Raw genomic sequence first — 18,764 nt, 5'->3', positions numbered from 1 at the left:
TTAAAATGTCAAGTTCAACTTTTTGACTTATCTCAAAATTATGACAAAATATTTCAAAATTTTGACTCACCATGAGTATTTCTTTTCATATATCATTTCTAAAATTATTTTTTTCCCCTCCTTTTTTTTTGGCATAAACAAGCTTCAATAAATATCGACCAGGTTAAAAAAAACAACAATACCTTCCTCTGAAGTTGGTGGAGTACAAAGTAACATTTAAGTAATTATAAGTACCCCAGATTTGTGGTTTGTTACTTTTCACCACTGGTTCTAGTCACAGATTAAATTTTTTACTAGCTTTTGTTATATTTATTGTTACATTTTTTAGTATTTATCACTCATTTGATGACTGTCTGTACACAAACTTTCCTCTTCTGAACATTACTTCTCTACTCCGTAATTTTAACATTTTTCTGGAAACCCCTCATGGTCCCTGCTCCTGTTTCTGCAGTTACATAATGAGGCCTCGTTAGTACAGTCTACACGGTCAGTGCTCTCAGGGTTTAAAGTGTTCAAATGATTTCTTGCTCATGGCTGTGGTGCGGATTAGAGCTTCAGCTACACTGATCTGTATCACATGAGAGAAATCAAACGATTGTTATAAACTTTGACAGTAATGCCTGAAGTCTTTCTAGCAGTTTTAAGGTTAGTCTCAACTTACTGAAACAGACACTGATATGCTAACTGGACATTTAAGCAGGGTGACTTCAAACCAAGTCTCCAGCTGGCCAGTTCAATTTGTGTCAACTGTATGATCAACTTCTTTTCTTGTGCGATGAATATTTGCAGTTAAAATGTTAACTTTTATTCTGTTTAGACCATCAACTGTGGTTGATGAGTTTCCCTTGAACCCATCGTGCTCTAGAAAAGAGGCTTTCATGATTTAAGAGAGACACTACTTGTCAACCGAGTATGTTACATCCAGTCTCTTGTTTCAAAGTTATGACGTCAATGATACAGGATTTCCTACAGTTATGCAAGGAACTTAAAACCTTTCTAGGTAGTTATGGCTGCTGAATAAGAATTAAGTGATCAGGTCGAGGTTGAGTTGGGGAAGGTTTCTGTCATCATTGACGTGTATCAAAACACTAACAGGAAGTTACTCAGCTAAATGAAACAGTCCAAGATGGTTCAAATTTGATGTGTCCCAAAAATATTTTTAAACTGCCGCCATGACAAAAAAAAATTTGCTCAGCTTCTAGATTATACTGAGAAAATGTTCTCATTGTAATGACAGGGGTTTCGAATGAATTGAAAAAACTTTCTCATAACGTGAAAAACTAATTTTAAAAAGTTGCTTATTCACGTTAAAATGAGGACATTTTCTCCTTCTGAGAATAAATACTCCTCCTGGGAGAAAGGTGTTTGCTGTTTTTATGAGATAAAGTCTAATATTTCAGTGTTTCTGCTGCTGAAATGGATGCTTGAAGTTTTGAATGACTTCATGAAGTCTTATTTTCTTTCTGGGCTAAGAAATAAAATAATAAATAAAAAAAACCAAACTAAAATCAAACTAATTTTGCTCTTACTAAACAACCTAGATGAGGTTGTCATCAGCATGCAGAGAAAGAACCAAGCTCATGGATGTTTGTCATAATAAACACTCATACTATTATGAGAAAATGTTATCATTATGATGAGAAAAGTATTTCTTAATAAGGAAATACATCTTCAAATATTTTCTGGTTAAAACAAAGATATCTTCGTGTTTTAACAAGAAAAATGTTCAGGCATATTTTTTTTTTACTAAAGGCTGATTTATGGTCGCTCGACAGAAATAACGTATTTTGATAGAAAAGAGTGTCCTTTAACTCTTTCCTTTCATGTCGCGCACCTGTTGAATTTTGTTAAGGTGCGGGTGCCGTCATAGTTTGTCACGCAATTTGACTGGGCAGTGTTACTAACGTTGCCATGGAAACTGTGGTTTTCATCTAACCTCCTTATTTATTTTTTTGGTCTGTAACTTTAGATAACTTGTAACGTCCTTGTTTAATTAGCCCCGGTCGGGATGACATAATGTGACTAAATAAGCTGGCCAGAGGATAGCGCCTGGTTACCATGGAGACGACTGAAACCTTTCGCAGAAGCATACATTTTAAAAAAAGGTTGGCGACGTTTTAGTCTCTGTTAAATGACACTGAGCCACTGACCATAAATTAGCCTTTAGGGTGGCAGTTCTGTGCTGTTTGTAATCTTTGTGTATCATTTCCTTTTTCATGAAATTTTCATTTTGAAACATTATTTTGATATTAAACCTCTCAGCTGGTTGCAGTGCAGCACTTTCAATAATACGTTAAAGCGAGGAAGAGTTTCCAGAGCGATGAGCAGATGCGCTGTTGAATTAAACTTCTTTAATTTTCACACCACCTCTCACAATAAAAACATAAAACAATTAACAGATTTTTTAAATCACCTTTGCATGTAATTCATTTACACTGACATCTTGCTGGCAGTTCAAATATAGTATTTACTATATTTTCATTTTATAAAATTATAAAATTTTTCTGGAAATATGTACACAAATATACTGTAGGTATATACACACATACATAGAAAACTCTATTAGTCCATTTTTCCTTCAGGCGAGGGGAAAAGGGGATGGCGAGAGCTAGCCCTGCTAGCTGATTGTATGGACAACACACACACACACACACACACACACACACATACTCTCTCGCACCCTTTCACACACACAGAGAACTTGTTTGACACAAGCAACTCTAGCTTTAGATCTGGCAATAAACTACTCACAGTCTCCACAAACTTTTGAACTCTTCTTCAAAAGCTTCCAAAAGTTTTGACCGAACACATTTTCTCTTTTTCACCAGTTTGACGCATCCAAGTCGACATTTTCTCCTTCTGACCACTAAGCCACTCCACTACAGAAAGTAGTGGTTGAGTGCCTTGCTCAAAAGGCACCTTGGCAGTCGTTTCTGAGCTGGTCCTAGTTTGGAACGACCACTCTTCCAGTCACATGTTTCTTTGCCTGACCCTGGCACTCTTGGCCTCTGTTCCTTTGCCACAACAAGGGCAACAACGTTAAGAGCGTGTCGGTTGTAGAGGAGCATGGCACTTCAGGTGATTCTCTGTTTAAAACTCCTTACTGTCCCTGAACAGGTCGATGCGCAAGGCCAGCTCCTTGAAAGAAGGACGCAAGCCGGGGTCGATGTCCCAGCACTCCTCCATGATCTCGTGGATCTGAGAGACAAAGCAGGAAGAGAAACAATTGTTTTAGCACAGAGCTCAGAGAAATCACTCATCAAATATTACTATTTGAAAAATCAAAATTAAATAAAATAAGAATTAGTGAGATGAGCAAACAACAAAATCACACACAATTACAGGTCAGTCATTCCTGATGGCAACATTTTGAGAACTGCAGGCTAAATGTTTGTGTTTGGTAAACAGGTTGAAATGCAGTTGTTTAACACCAAAGGAGCAAAAGAGACGGTTAAGAAAAGATAAATCATTTTTTAGGTCTGCTTTCTTTAAATGGAGAGAACATGCAAGGTCTATATCAGGAGAAATAAAACATTGATGTTACAGTCAACTTAGTTCAAACAATATGCATAAAAATGTGTCTTTGCATTTTTATCTCTTTCTGAGTTAGTTTACCATGGACAATACAGATAAACATTATTACACAGAAAGAAGCAACGCAACAAATGTTGCTAATTTGCAACCCATGTCCCTGGTTAGCTTTTTTAATTCAGATTAAAACAGCTAAACAAACAAATGGATAACAAGACTAAAGAGTCTACAACCATGCTAGCAGCTCTGTCAGGCTAAATGTCAGCATGCTAACATGCTCACTATGACAATTTATTCAGCAGGTATAATGTTTACCATTGTTACTGTTAGTTTAGCAGGTTAGCATGCTAACATTTGCTAATTAGCACTAAACAGTAAAGTACAGCTGTGGCTGATGTGAATGTTATTAGTTTTGCAGGTGTTTGGTCATAAACCAAAGAACTGATCAAAATTCTCCTCATCCTCTGGGGACCATGAACATCCGTACAAAATTTCATGGTCATCTACCCAAGTTGTAGAGAAACTTTAGTCTGGACTGAACATATAAACAGACTGTGTCCATGCACATGCATGTGTGTGTCTGTGTGTGGAATGCATTGCACATGTGTACGCACTCACGTATGCAGTAGATGCGTGTATGAGTTTAAGTGTACTATATGTATACATTATGTAAGTGTACATGTATGTGACAAGTGGATCCCTTTTGTAGCTCTCATAGAGCAAACAGTAGTAGATGTTCCTACCTCTGTGGGACACCCCAGAGGTTGAGGCAGCCTGCTGCCTGATTTGAGGAGCTCGATGAGATGGTAGACGATCAACTGTCCCTGCTTATCATTCCCCATCATAGACATGAAAACCTGAGGAGGAAAGTGACGAAAGATTTAAAAAGGTTTCTATCAAATTCAGATAGAACAAAAAGATCCTTATAGATAATAGGAGTGATTTCCAAATTTAAGAGTACTAGTGTCCTGACTACTTGAGCAATGACTGACATGAACAGAGAAATGCCACAATTGTCAAAATATCAAACTATGGTATGACCTCTATGAGTGAGTTTGTCATTTGTCAGGTGTGGTATGTAGAAGCATGTACAATTTAGATGTCAACATGATTAACTGCATTGCAAACATACATGACACACACTATATTACTGGTTCAGGTGGTCAGCAGTTTACATCAGTGGAAGCTGTTAAATGTCAGAAAGTATTTAGCGGTGTAAGTAAGTGGTAGCCTCGTTTTTCTACACACTTTGATATATGATGGTTCAAGCAAAGGAGGCAGTAAAAAACCTCTTCCCCTGGAGCGGCTGACTGCTGTCAGGGTTTGTTTGCTCCTTTTTTACAGAACATGAACTACTGATTAACTACATGAACTGCCTGTAAAATGTTGACAGGTTGGAATGTCTGTTCCTTCTGGTTAAGTTACAGACAGGAGACGAATTAAAGGAAAAAACAACATAAAGTGTCTTAGTAAAGAGTTGGGCCACCATGTGCTGCCAGAACAGCTTCAATGCACCTTAGCATTGATTCTACAAGTCAAGATACAAGATATTCCCTCATTTGGTGTTTTGATGATGGTGGTGGAGAGCGCTGTCTAACATGTCAGTCCAAAATCTCCCATAGGTGTTCATTTAGGTTGAGATCTGGTGACTGCGAAGGCCATAGAACATTGATTCACATCATTTTCATACTCATCAAACCATTCAGTGACCCCTCGTGTCCTATGACTTGGGTCACTGTCATCCTGAAAGAGACCACTCCCATCAGAATAGAAATGTTTCATCATAGGATAAAGGTGGTCACTCAGAACAACTTTGTATTGATTTGCAGTGACTCTTCCCTCTAAGGGGGCAAGTGGACCCAAACCATGCCAGCAAAATGCCCCCTAAAGCATAACAGAGCCACTGGATCCCCTCACTGTAGAGATCAAGCATTCAGGCCTGTACCGTTCCTGACCAAAGTCTTGAGTGTTTTGAAAGAATCATAGAGACAGAGATGCCGCTTCCATGAATTTGTCTCTCAAGAGTTGTTTCACATAGTTAAACTACAGTCTCACATTAAAAGAAGAATAAAATGAGGACAGAGTGATGAGAAAAAAATGTAGGATGGCAAACGGAAAACAACAAATGTGCTTAAATTGTTTTTTGTTGTAGCAATTAAAACCACAGATAAACCTGAAGCACTTAGGAGAGATTGGATAATGCAACATTTTTAAAATAATCTTTGCACAGTGAAAGACAGAGTGTGTGTTGTCACTTACTGCAGGAGGGCTGCAGTTCTTGTCGCTGTGGGTGAGGAGCTCATAAAGCACCACTCCAAAGCTCCAGACATCTGATGCCACAGAGAACTTGCTCTCAGTCAGAGACTCGGGGGCATACCTATAAAGTAATACATTTGTTACTGCCTGTTTCAGTTCTGCTGGACAAGATGACTTCAAAATTTCTCACAGGAATTATTAATATTACTGAATTATGTGTTAGCTGCAACAGAGTAACATTAAAACACTGCAAAATGTCGATTCTGAGAATTAAAAAAAATCTGAAAATGTGCACAAATTTTTAAAATAAAACACTTCTTTAGTATCAGCAGTTGGTGCAGCATCATGAGGAGAGAGAAAAACTTCTGCTACAGACAGAACAAAACATCACAGAGCGGTAAATATAGACAGTATATAATAATGTCTGACCAGAATATGGGGCTTTCTCCTGGCTCTTTGACCTTGTAGTACTCTTTGTCCTGAGGCAGAACTTTGGTGAGGCCAAAATCCCCGATCTTCACCCTCAGCTCACTCTCCACAAGGATGTTTCGTGTTGCCAGGTCTCTGTGGATATACCGCTTACTTGACAGGTACTCCATACCCTGTGCAAGCAAACAAACAAACAAAAAATAGTTGCATCAGTAACCCCGGTGGTCAGTAGCTCCCGAGAGTGTGTGACAGAAGCTGGACAGACTTCAGTACCTTGCAGATCTGAGAAGTGTAATGCATGAGCTTCTTGTGGTCGATCCTCTCCTTGTTTTTCATGAGGTAATCTCGCAGACTTCCAAACGGCAGATATTCCATGATGAGACGGAGATTACGTCGTCCTGAGAGAAACGACAGCAACAACAAAAAAAAACTACTGAACTTACAGATTTTCATTGATCAGACAACTCATAAGTGTATTATCCTCATTCGTCGATATTAAGGGTGATGCTGAGCAGAGTGATACCAACACGATTTTGTTTGATGTAGTTGGTTTATAGTAACATATGGAGAGATACAATGATGACAAGTCGGGTGGATGCTCACCAACACACACAAAAAAATCTTTATACTACAGTAATATATGGTTCAAAGGTACTTATTACCATATTTAAGTATACATAGTGAGATTTATGAGCTCGCTGGACATCCTTTGAAAACCTGGTCATTAAGTCATACTCAAATTTATTGCAGTTGCTGTCTGTTGGTTTATGGTAAACTAGAGTGACGCCATAAATCACCGTACCTGCACTGTAGCACACGCCTTTGTACTTGACGATGTTCTCATGCTGGAGAGATTTCAGGATCTCGATCTCTCGCTCAAAGTCTCGTATGTGCTCCGCGGTGCTGTGCTGGAGTTTCTTCACGGCGACGACCTCTCCCGTGTTGTCTTGAAGTGGGTCATACCGACACATCTCCACACTGCCAAAGTTTCCCTGAAACAGAAAACCAACTCGAGTGAGATGTCTTTTTTTTTTTTTTACTCCTAGTTTGATTTATGTCACTCCATCTGCAAATGAGTAAACGACTGAAGGCCAAATGACCAAAGAAAATGTCAGGATCTAAGTTATTTGTTTACTATGTAATAATCAATTCATCAAGATCTGGATATAATACCCATAATGCCTCTCATATGAAGATTAAGATCAACCTAATAATGATCGACCTAACTACATCATGGCACAAAAACTGCCTGGGTTTCTGGTTCTATCTCTTCTGAGGAAATCCACACTAAACATGTATTCATTAATGTATGAATGTACTCATTTACGGCTGCAACTAATGATGATTTTCATTATTGATTCATCCAATGATTATCCTCTTGATTCATCGTTTTGTCTATGAAATGTTAAAAATAGAGGCCACGGTAATGTCTTCAGTTTGCTTGTTTTGCTTGACTCAGAGCCTAAAATGTTAAAATATTCAATATACAATCATAAATGACAAGGAAAGACAGGAAATTGTCACATTTGAGAAGCTGGAACAAGAGATTATTTGACATTTTTGCTTGAAAAATGACTGAAATGATGAATTGCTTATCAAAAAAGTTGCCTTTTAATGTTCTGTCGATTGACTGATTGATTTATTGTTGCAGCTCTAATTCAGAGTATATCAGATAAAAAACATTTAGCAATTGGCACTGAAGCACCATATTGAAAAAGACTTAATTCTTTTTTTTTCGCTCTCAAAAATGGTTTCCATTGAAATCATGACGAAAAATCTGAAAAACTCAAAGGAATTGCAAAAGGAAGCGGGGTCTCAAGTCTTATCTTATCAACATGGGTTGACCTCCACTTAAAAGCTCAGATGTCACACTTCCTCGTACCTTGCCCAGCTGCTGTAAGAATATGAGGTGTCTCTCTTCAAACTGAGCCGGCTCCTGACTCTCAAAACCCCCGCTCGTCCAGCCAGAGCCCACCGTCCTGTTTGGCAGGATGTCGCTGTCCACAATCAACTCATAGTCTGGGGACACAAAGACAAAAATCATGTATATTCAAGCCCAAAAATGAGGTAAATCAACATATACTGAGATAATTAAAGTCACTTCTGAGGTTGTTTCAGCATTTTCTGACAAGCTGAACTCGACTTTCCATCACTGGTCTCCCTGCTTCAGTGTTTGTGTGAAGTTAAGCTAATCAAATCTTAGATAAGAAAATTAATTTAATCTTTATGTGATTAGTTCAGAAATTGGTCTAACTCCCGGTAAGAAGACAATCACATTTCCTGAAATGATCACTATCCCTTCTTCATTCCTCACCTCATTGCCATTAGGAGCTGATGCTGACCTAATTAAGACAGAAGTAGAGACTCTCTTTTCACCGACATGTTTCTGAAGACACTATGATGAATGTGTGTGGTCACAGTGTGTGTGTGTGTGTGATATTTGAGATTCTACACTGGTGTGACCTACATTCCCTACATTGTGACACTAATAGGAGCGGTTTGGCTGCCCGGCTCGGTGAAATGTATAACCCCACCTGGTGTGAAGAGGCTGTGGAGGTCACGGATGACAGCGCGAAATGTGGGCCTGAATGTGGGCTCGTAGTCCATGCAGCTGGTAATCAGATTAGCCAGCTCGGTCCACTTTGGTGCAGGAAGCTGGTGGTGGTCCTCGTAGAACAGGCTTTTCTGTAACACACAATCGAGGGTTAAAAGTGGCTGTGTGGATGGAGAATGGACACAGATGGATAAAATTATGTTTTATAATATAAGATAATAAGCATACAGTATACAAGCTACGTAATGACAAAACATTTCAGCTAACGTGTAGAATCTCACTGCACTGCACTGTTTTCTCTGAGAGTTGGAATTGGAAACTTGTTATCTCACTCCAGGTCGCTTGGGTCGTACCACGCGGCCCTACCTTGGAGTTGTCCAGTGTTGCTAAAGGTCTCTCCCCACCACTGCAGATCTCCCATAGTGTGGTGCCAAAGCTCCATTTGTCTCCAGCCAGGCTCAGGTTGGCAGGGTCCTTGATGCACTCAGGGGGCACCCAGGGGATTCTTTCAATTAAGACTGATCGCAAACAAAAACATTTAATCAGCTGCAGCTTAAGTGATTTTCTTATTTCAGTTAAATAACTGGAAATTTTAAGGGAAGATTTCAGTTGATGAATGAACTCTCTGCACTTCACCTGGCACCTTTTTCCAGCTAGCAAAGAAGAGAATCCAGTGTTGCATAACAAACTCTCCTTTATCATAATAGTGTACTAGTGACTTACAACTTAATTTATCTGAAAAATAAGTATTTTTCCTTTAACTAAGCATCAAACAAAATTAAGTAATCCAGTGCAAGGTGGATGCAAACAGGTATTATCTCAATCCCAGCCTTGTTAAATGGCTAACTGCTGCCCCCTTCTGATAGAATAAGTGTATTACTTTACAGTAGTTAAAGGATGGGTTCACAATTTTTCAAGTCTGTCTTAAAACAACAGTCAGGAGCCCAAATGAACACTGAAATAGGTTTTTTCTTGCCGTAATAATTCCTACTCTTCATACCGGCCATAAGAAGATCCCTTCATCAGCTAATATGAAGCTTCAGTCGTCCAAATTAGTCAAATCAAGTAGATATCTTTCAACGTTACAGTCCTTTTAGTGGTTAAGCCTCATATAAGTGTCAGATAAACATTTAAATGCATTTTTGCATAAAATGACTGTGTGGACACACTGTGGATTTGAAGGGGATCTTTTAATAGCCAGTATGAACAGGAGGAATGATTAGAGCGAGGAAAACCTCTTTCACTGTTCATATGGACACTTGACTGTTGTTTTAAGACAGACTTGAAAAACTGTGAACTTGTCCTTTAAGCGGAAGACGGATATCAACTCACTGTCTTTAGGCAGGACAGTGATGCTGATGCCAGGGTCACTCAGCTTAATGAAGGGAGTGTTCCCAGCCCTCCTGTCCTCCTCTCTGATCAGGAGAACGTTTTTAGCGCAGACATTCCCGTGGACAAGATGCTTTTCCTCCTGCGGGTTAAGAAATAGAGAGTCAAGCGGTAACACTAAGAGAACAATCAGGCAATCGTTTTTTAAAATCATAATTTGTGTATCAGCCTTTATGAGAACTCTCTTAACTTTTGCAGTAGCTATAAAAAAACACAACCGCTTTACTCAGATTCGTACCAGAAAGTTCATGGCCCAGGCCAGCTGCTTAGCCACCTCCAGCTTCCACAGGATGTTTATTGAATTCTTGTTCTTCTTCAAATAGGTGTCCAACGAACCGAACTTCACATACTCCTGCACCATGATGTCTGAAAGAAAGCATTTTTCATTTGTTTTTGTGATCAATTATATATTATAAAAATAAAGAGATACAAAACAATGAAGGTGACCTGGAGGGACGTAACAAATACAAAATACAAATGACTTATTCCCGTAACTCTGCCCAGCAAGTTAAAAAAAGACTATTGTGAATTTTGCAATCACAACCCAAGTCTTAAACATGTCAATTTCACGTCATCCTACATAATGTTATTACCCTTATGAGCCACTTGGGAAAAGAAGAGAGTAGGAATTGTGTATATTTCACAAAAATTATCAGAAAAACAATTCATTTGTTTTGTTCACTTTCCCTCAACAAACCTCATGTATGTTTGATGAGGTTACTGATCTGTGGCAGCAAACCCAGAGACAGGTGTTTTCTGTGCCCTTTTCATATTTTTCCCCCACTTTTTCAGTTTGGAAAAGCATAAAGAGGGAAAAAAAGTTGTGGTGCGCTTGTTTGATCACATTTAAAATTGTCTACTGACGGCAAAGACTAGCATCTGCGGCCCCCTTTACAATATGTTCTCTTCAATATCTTGTCTTTGCTTCACATTCATTTCATCTGACAGCTAACACTGACAGCTGCAGCAGTCTGGTTAAATAATATCCTAAAATGTACATTGGAATCTCCAAAAATTAAACTGATAAATCTCTTCTATGTTTGTCCAGTAAACTTCCAAATAAGAAAAGATGATGAAAATTGCTTTGCCACTAGTTTCTTTTCTTTCTTTTTTTTTTTTAAGTTTTGGGACATTTCAGGGTGGATTTTTCCGTCATTCATGAATGCTATTCATAAATGCTAACTCTGAGCAGTACAGACATGTGCAGCCTAGACAGATGCCTGCAGTACAGAAGTCTTGTGAGGTGAGGAGGGAGATGGGCAGGTATAAGAGCTTCTGGGGCAGGGTATTGTAATCCTCCTAAGAATAGCCGACCACAGCCCACGGTTTAATTATGGCTGAGAGCCTCAGGGTAATAGAGGCTGGTTAAGATTATCGTGAAGCATGGCAGGCTCTTGACATCATTAGAACATAATGACATAAGTTTATAATGCCTGTCAAATGAATGTACTGCATGTGCATTGAGTGTGTGTGTGTGTGTGTCAGATCCTTTTCTATCCATCTCACTGTAAGGACAAATGAGGACATATGCTTATGCGTCGAGTGTGTGTGTGTGTGTGTGTGTCTCTCTCTTTAAGTCTGACTTACTTTCTTCTCCGCAGACACATACGCCATAGTTAAGGATCAGGTGCTTATTGGACAATTGGCTCATCATGCTGGCTGCTTCAAAGAAAGACTGTGGGACAGAAAAAGAGACGGAAGACCACAATGTTTATGTGTCAGTGACAATTAAGATCTCTATTATTTTCCTGATTCATTGTTCTGTCTCTAAAATGTCAGAAAATAGCGGAAAATCATTTCCCAGACCCCAAAGCGACTTCAAATCCCTTAGTTTATCTGATCAACAGTCCAAAACCCAAAGATATACAGTTTACTATCATGAGAAAAAGAAAAGCAGCATATCCCTGAATTTAAGAGCTGAAGCCAGTGAATATTTGGCATTTTTCTTGAAAGATGAGTAAAATGATTAATCAATTATCAAAGTCTGTGACAGTTATTTTTTTTTGTCAGTTTATCGATTAATAGACTAATCATTTGAGATAGTGTGATCCACCAAAAAAAAAAAAAAGAAGAAGAGAGTAGAATAAATTGCAGCTGCCTGAATTTACCAGCAGTCAGTTATTTCTCAATACATGCACTGTAAGTAAACATGTAAAACTGTTCATAATAAAAAAACACAGCAAGAGCTCTTCCAGCTTGTGTGTCGTGATGAAGACAATGCACCTTTAACCTTCAATAGCTTACTTTTTTATATTTTTACCAATATCTACTTTGTGTCCCTGTGAACTAAAGTCTTTGCACAGCTTTAAATCTATACACCTCAGAGTAGTTCCTGTGGGCCTGGTCCAGGACTTTCATGACAACTTCGGTTTGGTGTACGAGACCATAGTCTCCCAGCTCTTTGCGGACCCCTTTGAAGATCTTGGTAAATGTCCCTTGACCTAGACTCTCCATCTGAAAGGAAAATCATTATTGCAGGTTTCATTTTTAAAGACAATACATTTGCTGCAACATAATTATGCAGAATCTAATATGCATTAATGTAAAGAGCTGTCGGATGGAGGAGGAAATACAAACACATGACAGCCCCGAATATGCAAAACGTACAAATTCCAGATCTTCTTTCTTGATCTTGTGAAACACCATTTGGCTGATGTTGCGTCGATGTAATGAAGGTGATATAGGCACTTCTGAGCCCTTGTTGCTCCTGCATACCAGGAGGCAGGACTTTTCTGTTGGTGGGAAAAAAGAAAATCATATAAAAAACATATCTTAAACAAGCTGAAAATTACAGTTTCCCGAAATTGAAAGCGATCAAAGTTAGAAACCAACTGACAGGGAAACTTGAGAAATAATTATGTGAGTCAGACGTGGATTACATAACATTTTGAAACTGCATTTCTTTGTTACTGGTTTCATGGGAAATGGAGCCACCATGTTATTAAAAACTGCAGCTCTCATCAGCTCTGGTTTAATTACCAAAGCACAAGGACTGAGACACCTCTGAGTCATCCTGGTTGTTAGTCTGCTCTCTGTGCATCCCAATTCAGAAAATGAATGCTCTCCGTCTCTATTTGTGACTGGCCAGAGTGTACTTTAAAATTCAGTAAATAAGAAGCTAACGACCATCAAATCAGGGTGCATTAGATAACTTGTGCAGAGGGTAGTTGATTCCTTATTTGAGTACAAAGTTTCTTAGCAGGAGTACAAATGCTGTCTTTGTATTCAGCAGTATCTGAAAAACAATACAGCTAGAGACCCGAAAAACCAGCCTGATCTGCCGAGCTTCACTGCTGTGTTGGAGATTCTGATACACACATTTGATAGAGAAGCCCAGTGTGTAAACTAGTATCCTGTGTGCTTACAAATGACTGGATAAATAGGGATTAAAGGGATGTTTCCCTCTTAGGATATTGAACATGTTTCATTCATCACTCTACCAATTCACATAGTAAACATAAAATAGTAAAAATCTCTTCCTCAACTCCTTTTCCTATACGCTTCTTGGAGTACAGTTGTCCGCCCCTTCTGTGTATGCATTTTAACATGGCATCTCTGGCAAACCTTTCTATTTTTAAAACATGTAACCTACTATATTATCATTAATCCTGCAGTATATAATGGTTGGATTTTTAGCACACACATAGCTTTTATTAATGTCAACTAATCTCGTAAAACCATACCCTGGATAAATCCAGATTTTGTTAGTTTTACCTTTGGATTTAGGTGGACAGCACTTGCTGAATTGGAAAATGATGCTGTCAGAGCGCACAGTTTCCTTTTGGTAGCAGCTGAGTAGTTCCTGCAGGCTGCTGAAGTTTCTTTTGGTTCCACTGAGGTTAAACTCCCCGCTGGCAGACCTTGTTATTTGACAGTGCTTGTATTCTACAGCATCATACACCTAGCAGACACACAGAGGAAGGCAGACAGTGGAAACAGATACAGTTTAAGCTTCAGTCATGGAATCGACATTGATACAACAGCTTAAGTCTGATTTGGAGTGTGACATCTAGTCTAGGTGGTTTATAATTCTACAATGAAAACACTTGAGGTTTGAATTAAAAGAAGCTTTTTAAAAATTCATTAACTTACAAAGCAAGTAACCTTTTATAGAACAGGTTGCTGCTCAACCTGTACGACCAAACTGGCATGACTTAACTGTATCCAAAGCAGGTCCTTCAGTCGTGGACCAACACCATGGTATGCAAAACTCAAATGGCCTGTGTTGGTGTCTGTGTTACTGGTAGTGTTTTTTCTTCTCAACCCAGTTAATTTAGCTATATTCTTCATTACTGCGGCTAATTACCTGTCGTACATTTAAATTTACACTAGATCCGCTCAAACACTCACAGCTATCTCCTTCTTTTAGCGACTTTAGCGACTCTTGCTCAGTGCGTCTTACGTTTAGCTGTTCCTCTGCGTCTTTTAGTGATAAAAGTACATGTAATAAATGTAGTTTATTTGCCGTGTTGGAGGCGAGGCTCAGTGAATTAGAAGCATGGCTCCGCACCCTGGAAACCCAATAATCAACCCTAAACCAAAACTTTATTATAACTCATTCGAAAGTGTTGTTCTTAGTCTTTCATACCCAACCTGGAAAACTTAACAGCCAATTCTATTTGTCATAGCGTACCGTCCTCCTGGCCTTGTACTTGATCAGAATTCTCGCTTTTTATCAAATTTGGTCCTTAGTACAGATAAAGTAATTATTGTAGCTGTTTTTAATATTCATGTAGACATTGATGATGATAGCCTTAGCACTGTATTTATTATTGGACTCAATTAGCTTCTCTCAGACTGTAACTAAACCAACTCACTGTTTTAACCACAATCTCGACCTTGTTCTGGCATACACAACGTTTAATTTAACGGGATCCTCTTATCAGACCATTATTTAATAACTTTTGAATTCCTATTACTGGACTAAAGAGGAGTTTTTCCTTGCCACTGTTGCCAAGTGCTTGCTCATGGGGAAATGTCAGGTCTCTGTAAAATAACAAGTACAGTCTAGACCTACTCTATGTGAATAGCGCCCTGAGATAACTTCTGTTGTGATTTGGCGCTATACAAAAAAAATGGACTTGACTGGACTACACGCCATTAGGCAAAAATGTCCTCACTAGACATCTATCTGATAGTGCTGTAGCTAAATTTAAGGAAGTGATTCCATCAGCACTAAATTTAATGCCATGTCTCAATACAACAGAGGATTCTTATGCTAACTTTTTCCCTACCAAATTGATCATCTTGTTGATAGTGCTGCAGGCTCACTGAGAATGACACTTGACTCTATTGCCCCTCTAAAAGAACAAGATGATAAACTAAAAGAGGTTAGCTCCATGGTATAACTCCCAAACCAGCAAATTAAAGCAAACATTGCGAAAACTTGAAAGGATATGGCGTTCTACCAAAATGGAAGAATCTTGCTTAGTCTGGCAAGATAGTCTTAAAACATATAGGAAGGCCCTCTGTAATGCCATAGTCGCTTATTACTCATCATTAATAGAGGAGAACAAAAACAGCCCTAATTTCCTCTTCAGCATTTTTGCCGGGCTGACAAAGAGTCATAACTCTATTGATCCATGTATTACTATAGCTCTCAGTAGTATTACATTGATGGTATACCTCGTATTCATGGTATTCATAGTAATTCATCACCTGCTGCCCTCAACTGGCATAGATTTATCCTTAAACACAGGAACCTTAGAAATAGCTGTAAAACTTGATATATATTTAGACTGTTTTTCTCCAATCGACCTTCCCAATCTAACTTCAACGATTTCTTCATCTAAACCATCAACCTGTTTCTTAGACCCCATCGCAACTAGGTCTTAAAGTCTTACCCTTAGTTAGCACTTCTTTCCCAGATATGATCAATCTGTCTTTAGTAACAGGCTATGTACCACAGTCCTTTAAAGTAGCTGTAATTAAACCTCTTCTTAAAAAGCCTATTCTTGATCCAGGTGTTTTAACCAATTATAGACCTATATCTAACCATTGCTTCTCTCAGAGATCCTTGAGAAAGCTGTCGCCAATCAGTTGTGTGACTTTCTACATAACAATAGTTTATTTGAGGGTTTTAAGTCAGGATTTAGAGTGAACCAGAGCACACAGCCAGCACTTGTGAAAGTTACAAATTACCTCCTAATTGCATCGGACAACGGACTTCTCTCGGTGCTTGTCTTGTTAGATCTTAGTGCTGCACTTGACACCATTGACCATCATCCTATTACAGATATTGGAACATTTAATTGGCATTAAAGGAACCACACTAAGCTGGTTCAAGTCCTGTTTATCCGATCGATTTCAATTTGTACATGTTAACGATGAATCCTCCATGCACACAAAAGTTAAACACGAGTTCCACAAGGCTCTGTGCTTGGACCAATACTATTCACCTCATATACTCAATGCTTCCTTTAGGTGAAATTAGGAAACACTCCATAAACTTTCATTAACTTTTATGCAGATGATACCAAATAGTATTTATGAATCCAATCAGTTAACTAAACTCCAAGCGTACCTTGAAGACATAAAAACCTGGATGACCTGCAATTTTCTGCTACTTAACTCAAACAAAACTGAAGTTATTGTGCTTGGCCCTACACCTTAGAAACACATTATCTAATTATATAGCTACTCTAGATGGCATTGCCCTGGCCTCCAGCACCACCGTAAGGAATCTGGGAGTTATTTTTGATCAGGATATGTCCTTCAGCTCCCAGAGTAAAACAAGTTTCAAGAACTGCTTTTTTCCACCTACGTAACATTGCAAAAACCAGACACATCTTGTCTCAAAAAGATGCAGAAAAACTAGTCCATGCATTTGTTACCTCTAGGCTGGATTATTGCACTTTCTTATTATCAGGCTGTCCTAGCAAGTCTCTAAAGACTCTCCAGCTGGTCCAGAATGCAGCTGCACATGTACTGGCAAAAACTAGTAAAAGAGATCATATTTCTCTCATATTAGCTTCCCTGCACTGGCTCACTGTAAAATCCAGGATAGAGTTTTAAATCCTTCTCCTTGCCTACAAAGCCCTTAATGGTCAGGCACCATCATATCTTGAAGAGCTCATAGTACCCTATTACCCCACTAGAACACTGTGCTGTGTTTAAATGAGGTGTTTTTGTTAGTTTGAGTGTGGCCACAGTCTTGTTTACTGATTTTTTGATCAGATATTTCCTGATTTGAATAATAATCTGTAATCTTGAAGGTTATTTGTCACAACACTATAGATGATAACAAACACTGATGAATGAGAGAAGTTTGATGTGTGTAAAATGTGTAGAAAAATCTTTTCAGATATATTTCCAGTGAGTTTTGTTGAAATGGGTATGCTCGGCTGCAGCGCTTGGAAAGAATAAAGTTCTTTGACTTAAATTCCAATGATACCCAGTTCTACTTGACAGAGTTGCTGAAGGGACAGGAATTCCTACAAAGCTTGCCTACATGATGCACTTTCCTCACTTGCAGCTTGTCTTCAGTCCCACACACAAAATGTATTTAGCTAATAGAGATGAGTACATACTCCTGTCATTTTGCCTGTGTTGCTACATTTAACATTTTGCATCTATATTACATCTCCTCCTCTCCTCTTTTCTCCTGACACTCAAATAACTTCCACGAGTGAGTGTTACCTACCTCAACAGGGAAAGTCAGAAAATATTTGTTGAAGTCCTTTGGGCTACATCTTAAAATGTACAACCCACGCTTGTTTCCACACTTCTGAAGCCAGTTGGTTGCAAACTCCATTCTGCAACAACAAACATGCAGCACAAAACAAATGAATATTGAGAGTTACCGCTGATTATTGCCTCTATCTCAGAAGAGAAATGCAGAATTACCTGCTTGGATAGGTTGTAAACACCATCCACCTGACCTGACCTGAGAACTGCTTGAGAATTTTGGCAGCAGTTTGAAAATATATAAATGATGTATCATATTCTTCCTGTAGAACATTAAATAGTGGCAATTTTCATCGCTACCAACACAGAGGTGATTGGTGTAGTTCAGCTGTTAACATGGAAAACAACAGAATTAGGAGTGTAAGAAATGTAGAGAAAATAATTTGCAGCTGTGCAAACTTTCATTCGTTTTTGTGCCTGTCTGCAAAGGGAGGGTGACTGTTCGCCAGCTTTAGAAAGTTGCGAAACTTAAGTGACGCAGCCACAAATTCAAGGAATCATTTGTTAGCTTGTCAGTAAAATGAGGCGGTGGAGTAACCACAAATTAGGAAACCAAGCAGTTTCTAGAACATAGTTTAGGACTAGGCTACATGGGCTGTATTCAAATTAATTTAATTAAATGATGTTAGCTCTTATTCATTCCACTGTGAAGATCTGAAAAACACTGAAGACGTTACAGCCCTTACTGATGCTTTTGGTCAAATAAAAATTTTCACTCACGAGACAGGCCCATGGCAATGAGAGGCAATAGCCTCCACAAGCCTAGGAGGCGCAACTTCTTTACAAAGGTAGTGATGTGCGTCTGTAGTCAGCCGATAGTAGCCGTCAATGAGGGATACAAAGGAAAGAGCTTCAGACAGGCTGGGAAACTCCAGCTCCTGAAATATATAGAAAAAACACAACAGAATACATCAGCTGC

General features: G+C 38.7%; 1 protein-coding gene across 1 annotated transcript in view; it reads right to left on the bottom strand.

The window, feature by feature from the left end:
- Positions 1-2,336: 2,336 nt before the first annotated feature.
- Positions 2,337-18,764, bottom strand: part of jak2b (Janus kinase 2b) — a 28,211-nt gene continuing 11,783 nt past the window's right edge. Inside the window, exons 8-24 of the mRNA XM_044329514.1 lie at positions 18,566-18,723; positions 17,802-17,913; positions 13,874-14,060; positions 12,767-12,891; positions 12,479-12,613; positions 11,747-11,834; positions 10,398-10,525; positions 10,103-10,241; positions 9,137-9,288; positions 8,751-8,901; positions 8,099-8,235; positions 7,019-7,208; positions 6,490-6,614; positions 6,217-6,389; positions 5,791-5,908; positions 4,275-4,388; positions 2,337-3,198 (exon numbers count right to left, since the gene is read on the bottom strand). Coding sequence (XP_044185449.1) covers positions 3,091-3,198; positions 4,275-4,388; positions 5,791-5,908; positions 6,217-6,389; positions 6,490-6,614; positions 7,019-7,208; positions 8,099-8,235; positions 8,751-8,901; positions 9,137-9,288; positions 10,103-10,241; positions 10,398-10,525; positions 11,747-11,834; positions 12,479-12,613; positions 12,767-12,891; positions 13,874-14,060; positions 17,802-17,913; positions 18,566-18,723 — 2,340 coding nt within the window. The 3' untranslated portion in view covers positions 2,337-3,090. The remainder of the gene's footprint in view (positions 3,199-4,274; positions 4,389-5,790; positions 5,909-6,216; positions 6,390-6,489; positions 6,615-7,018; positions 7,209-8,098; positions 8,236-8,750; positions 8,902-9,136; positions 9,289-10,102; positions 10,242-10,397; positions 10,526-11,746; positions 11,835-12,478; positions 12,614-12,766; positions 12,892-13,873; positions 14,061-17,801; positions 17,914-18,565; positions 18,724-18,764) is intronic.

Source organism: Thunnus albacares, chromosome 2, assembly GCF_914725855.1.
Source record: "Thunnus albacares chromosome 2, fThuAlb1.1, whole genome shotgun sequence".
NCBI classification, from domain to species: domain Eukaryota; kingdom Metazoa; phylum Chordata; class Actinopteri; order Scombriformes; family Scombridae; genus Thunnus; species Thunnus albacares.
This window is presented reverse-complemented; position numbering and strand designations above follow the sequence as displayed.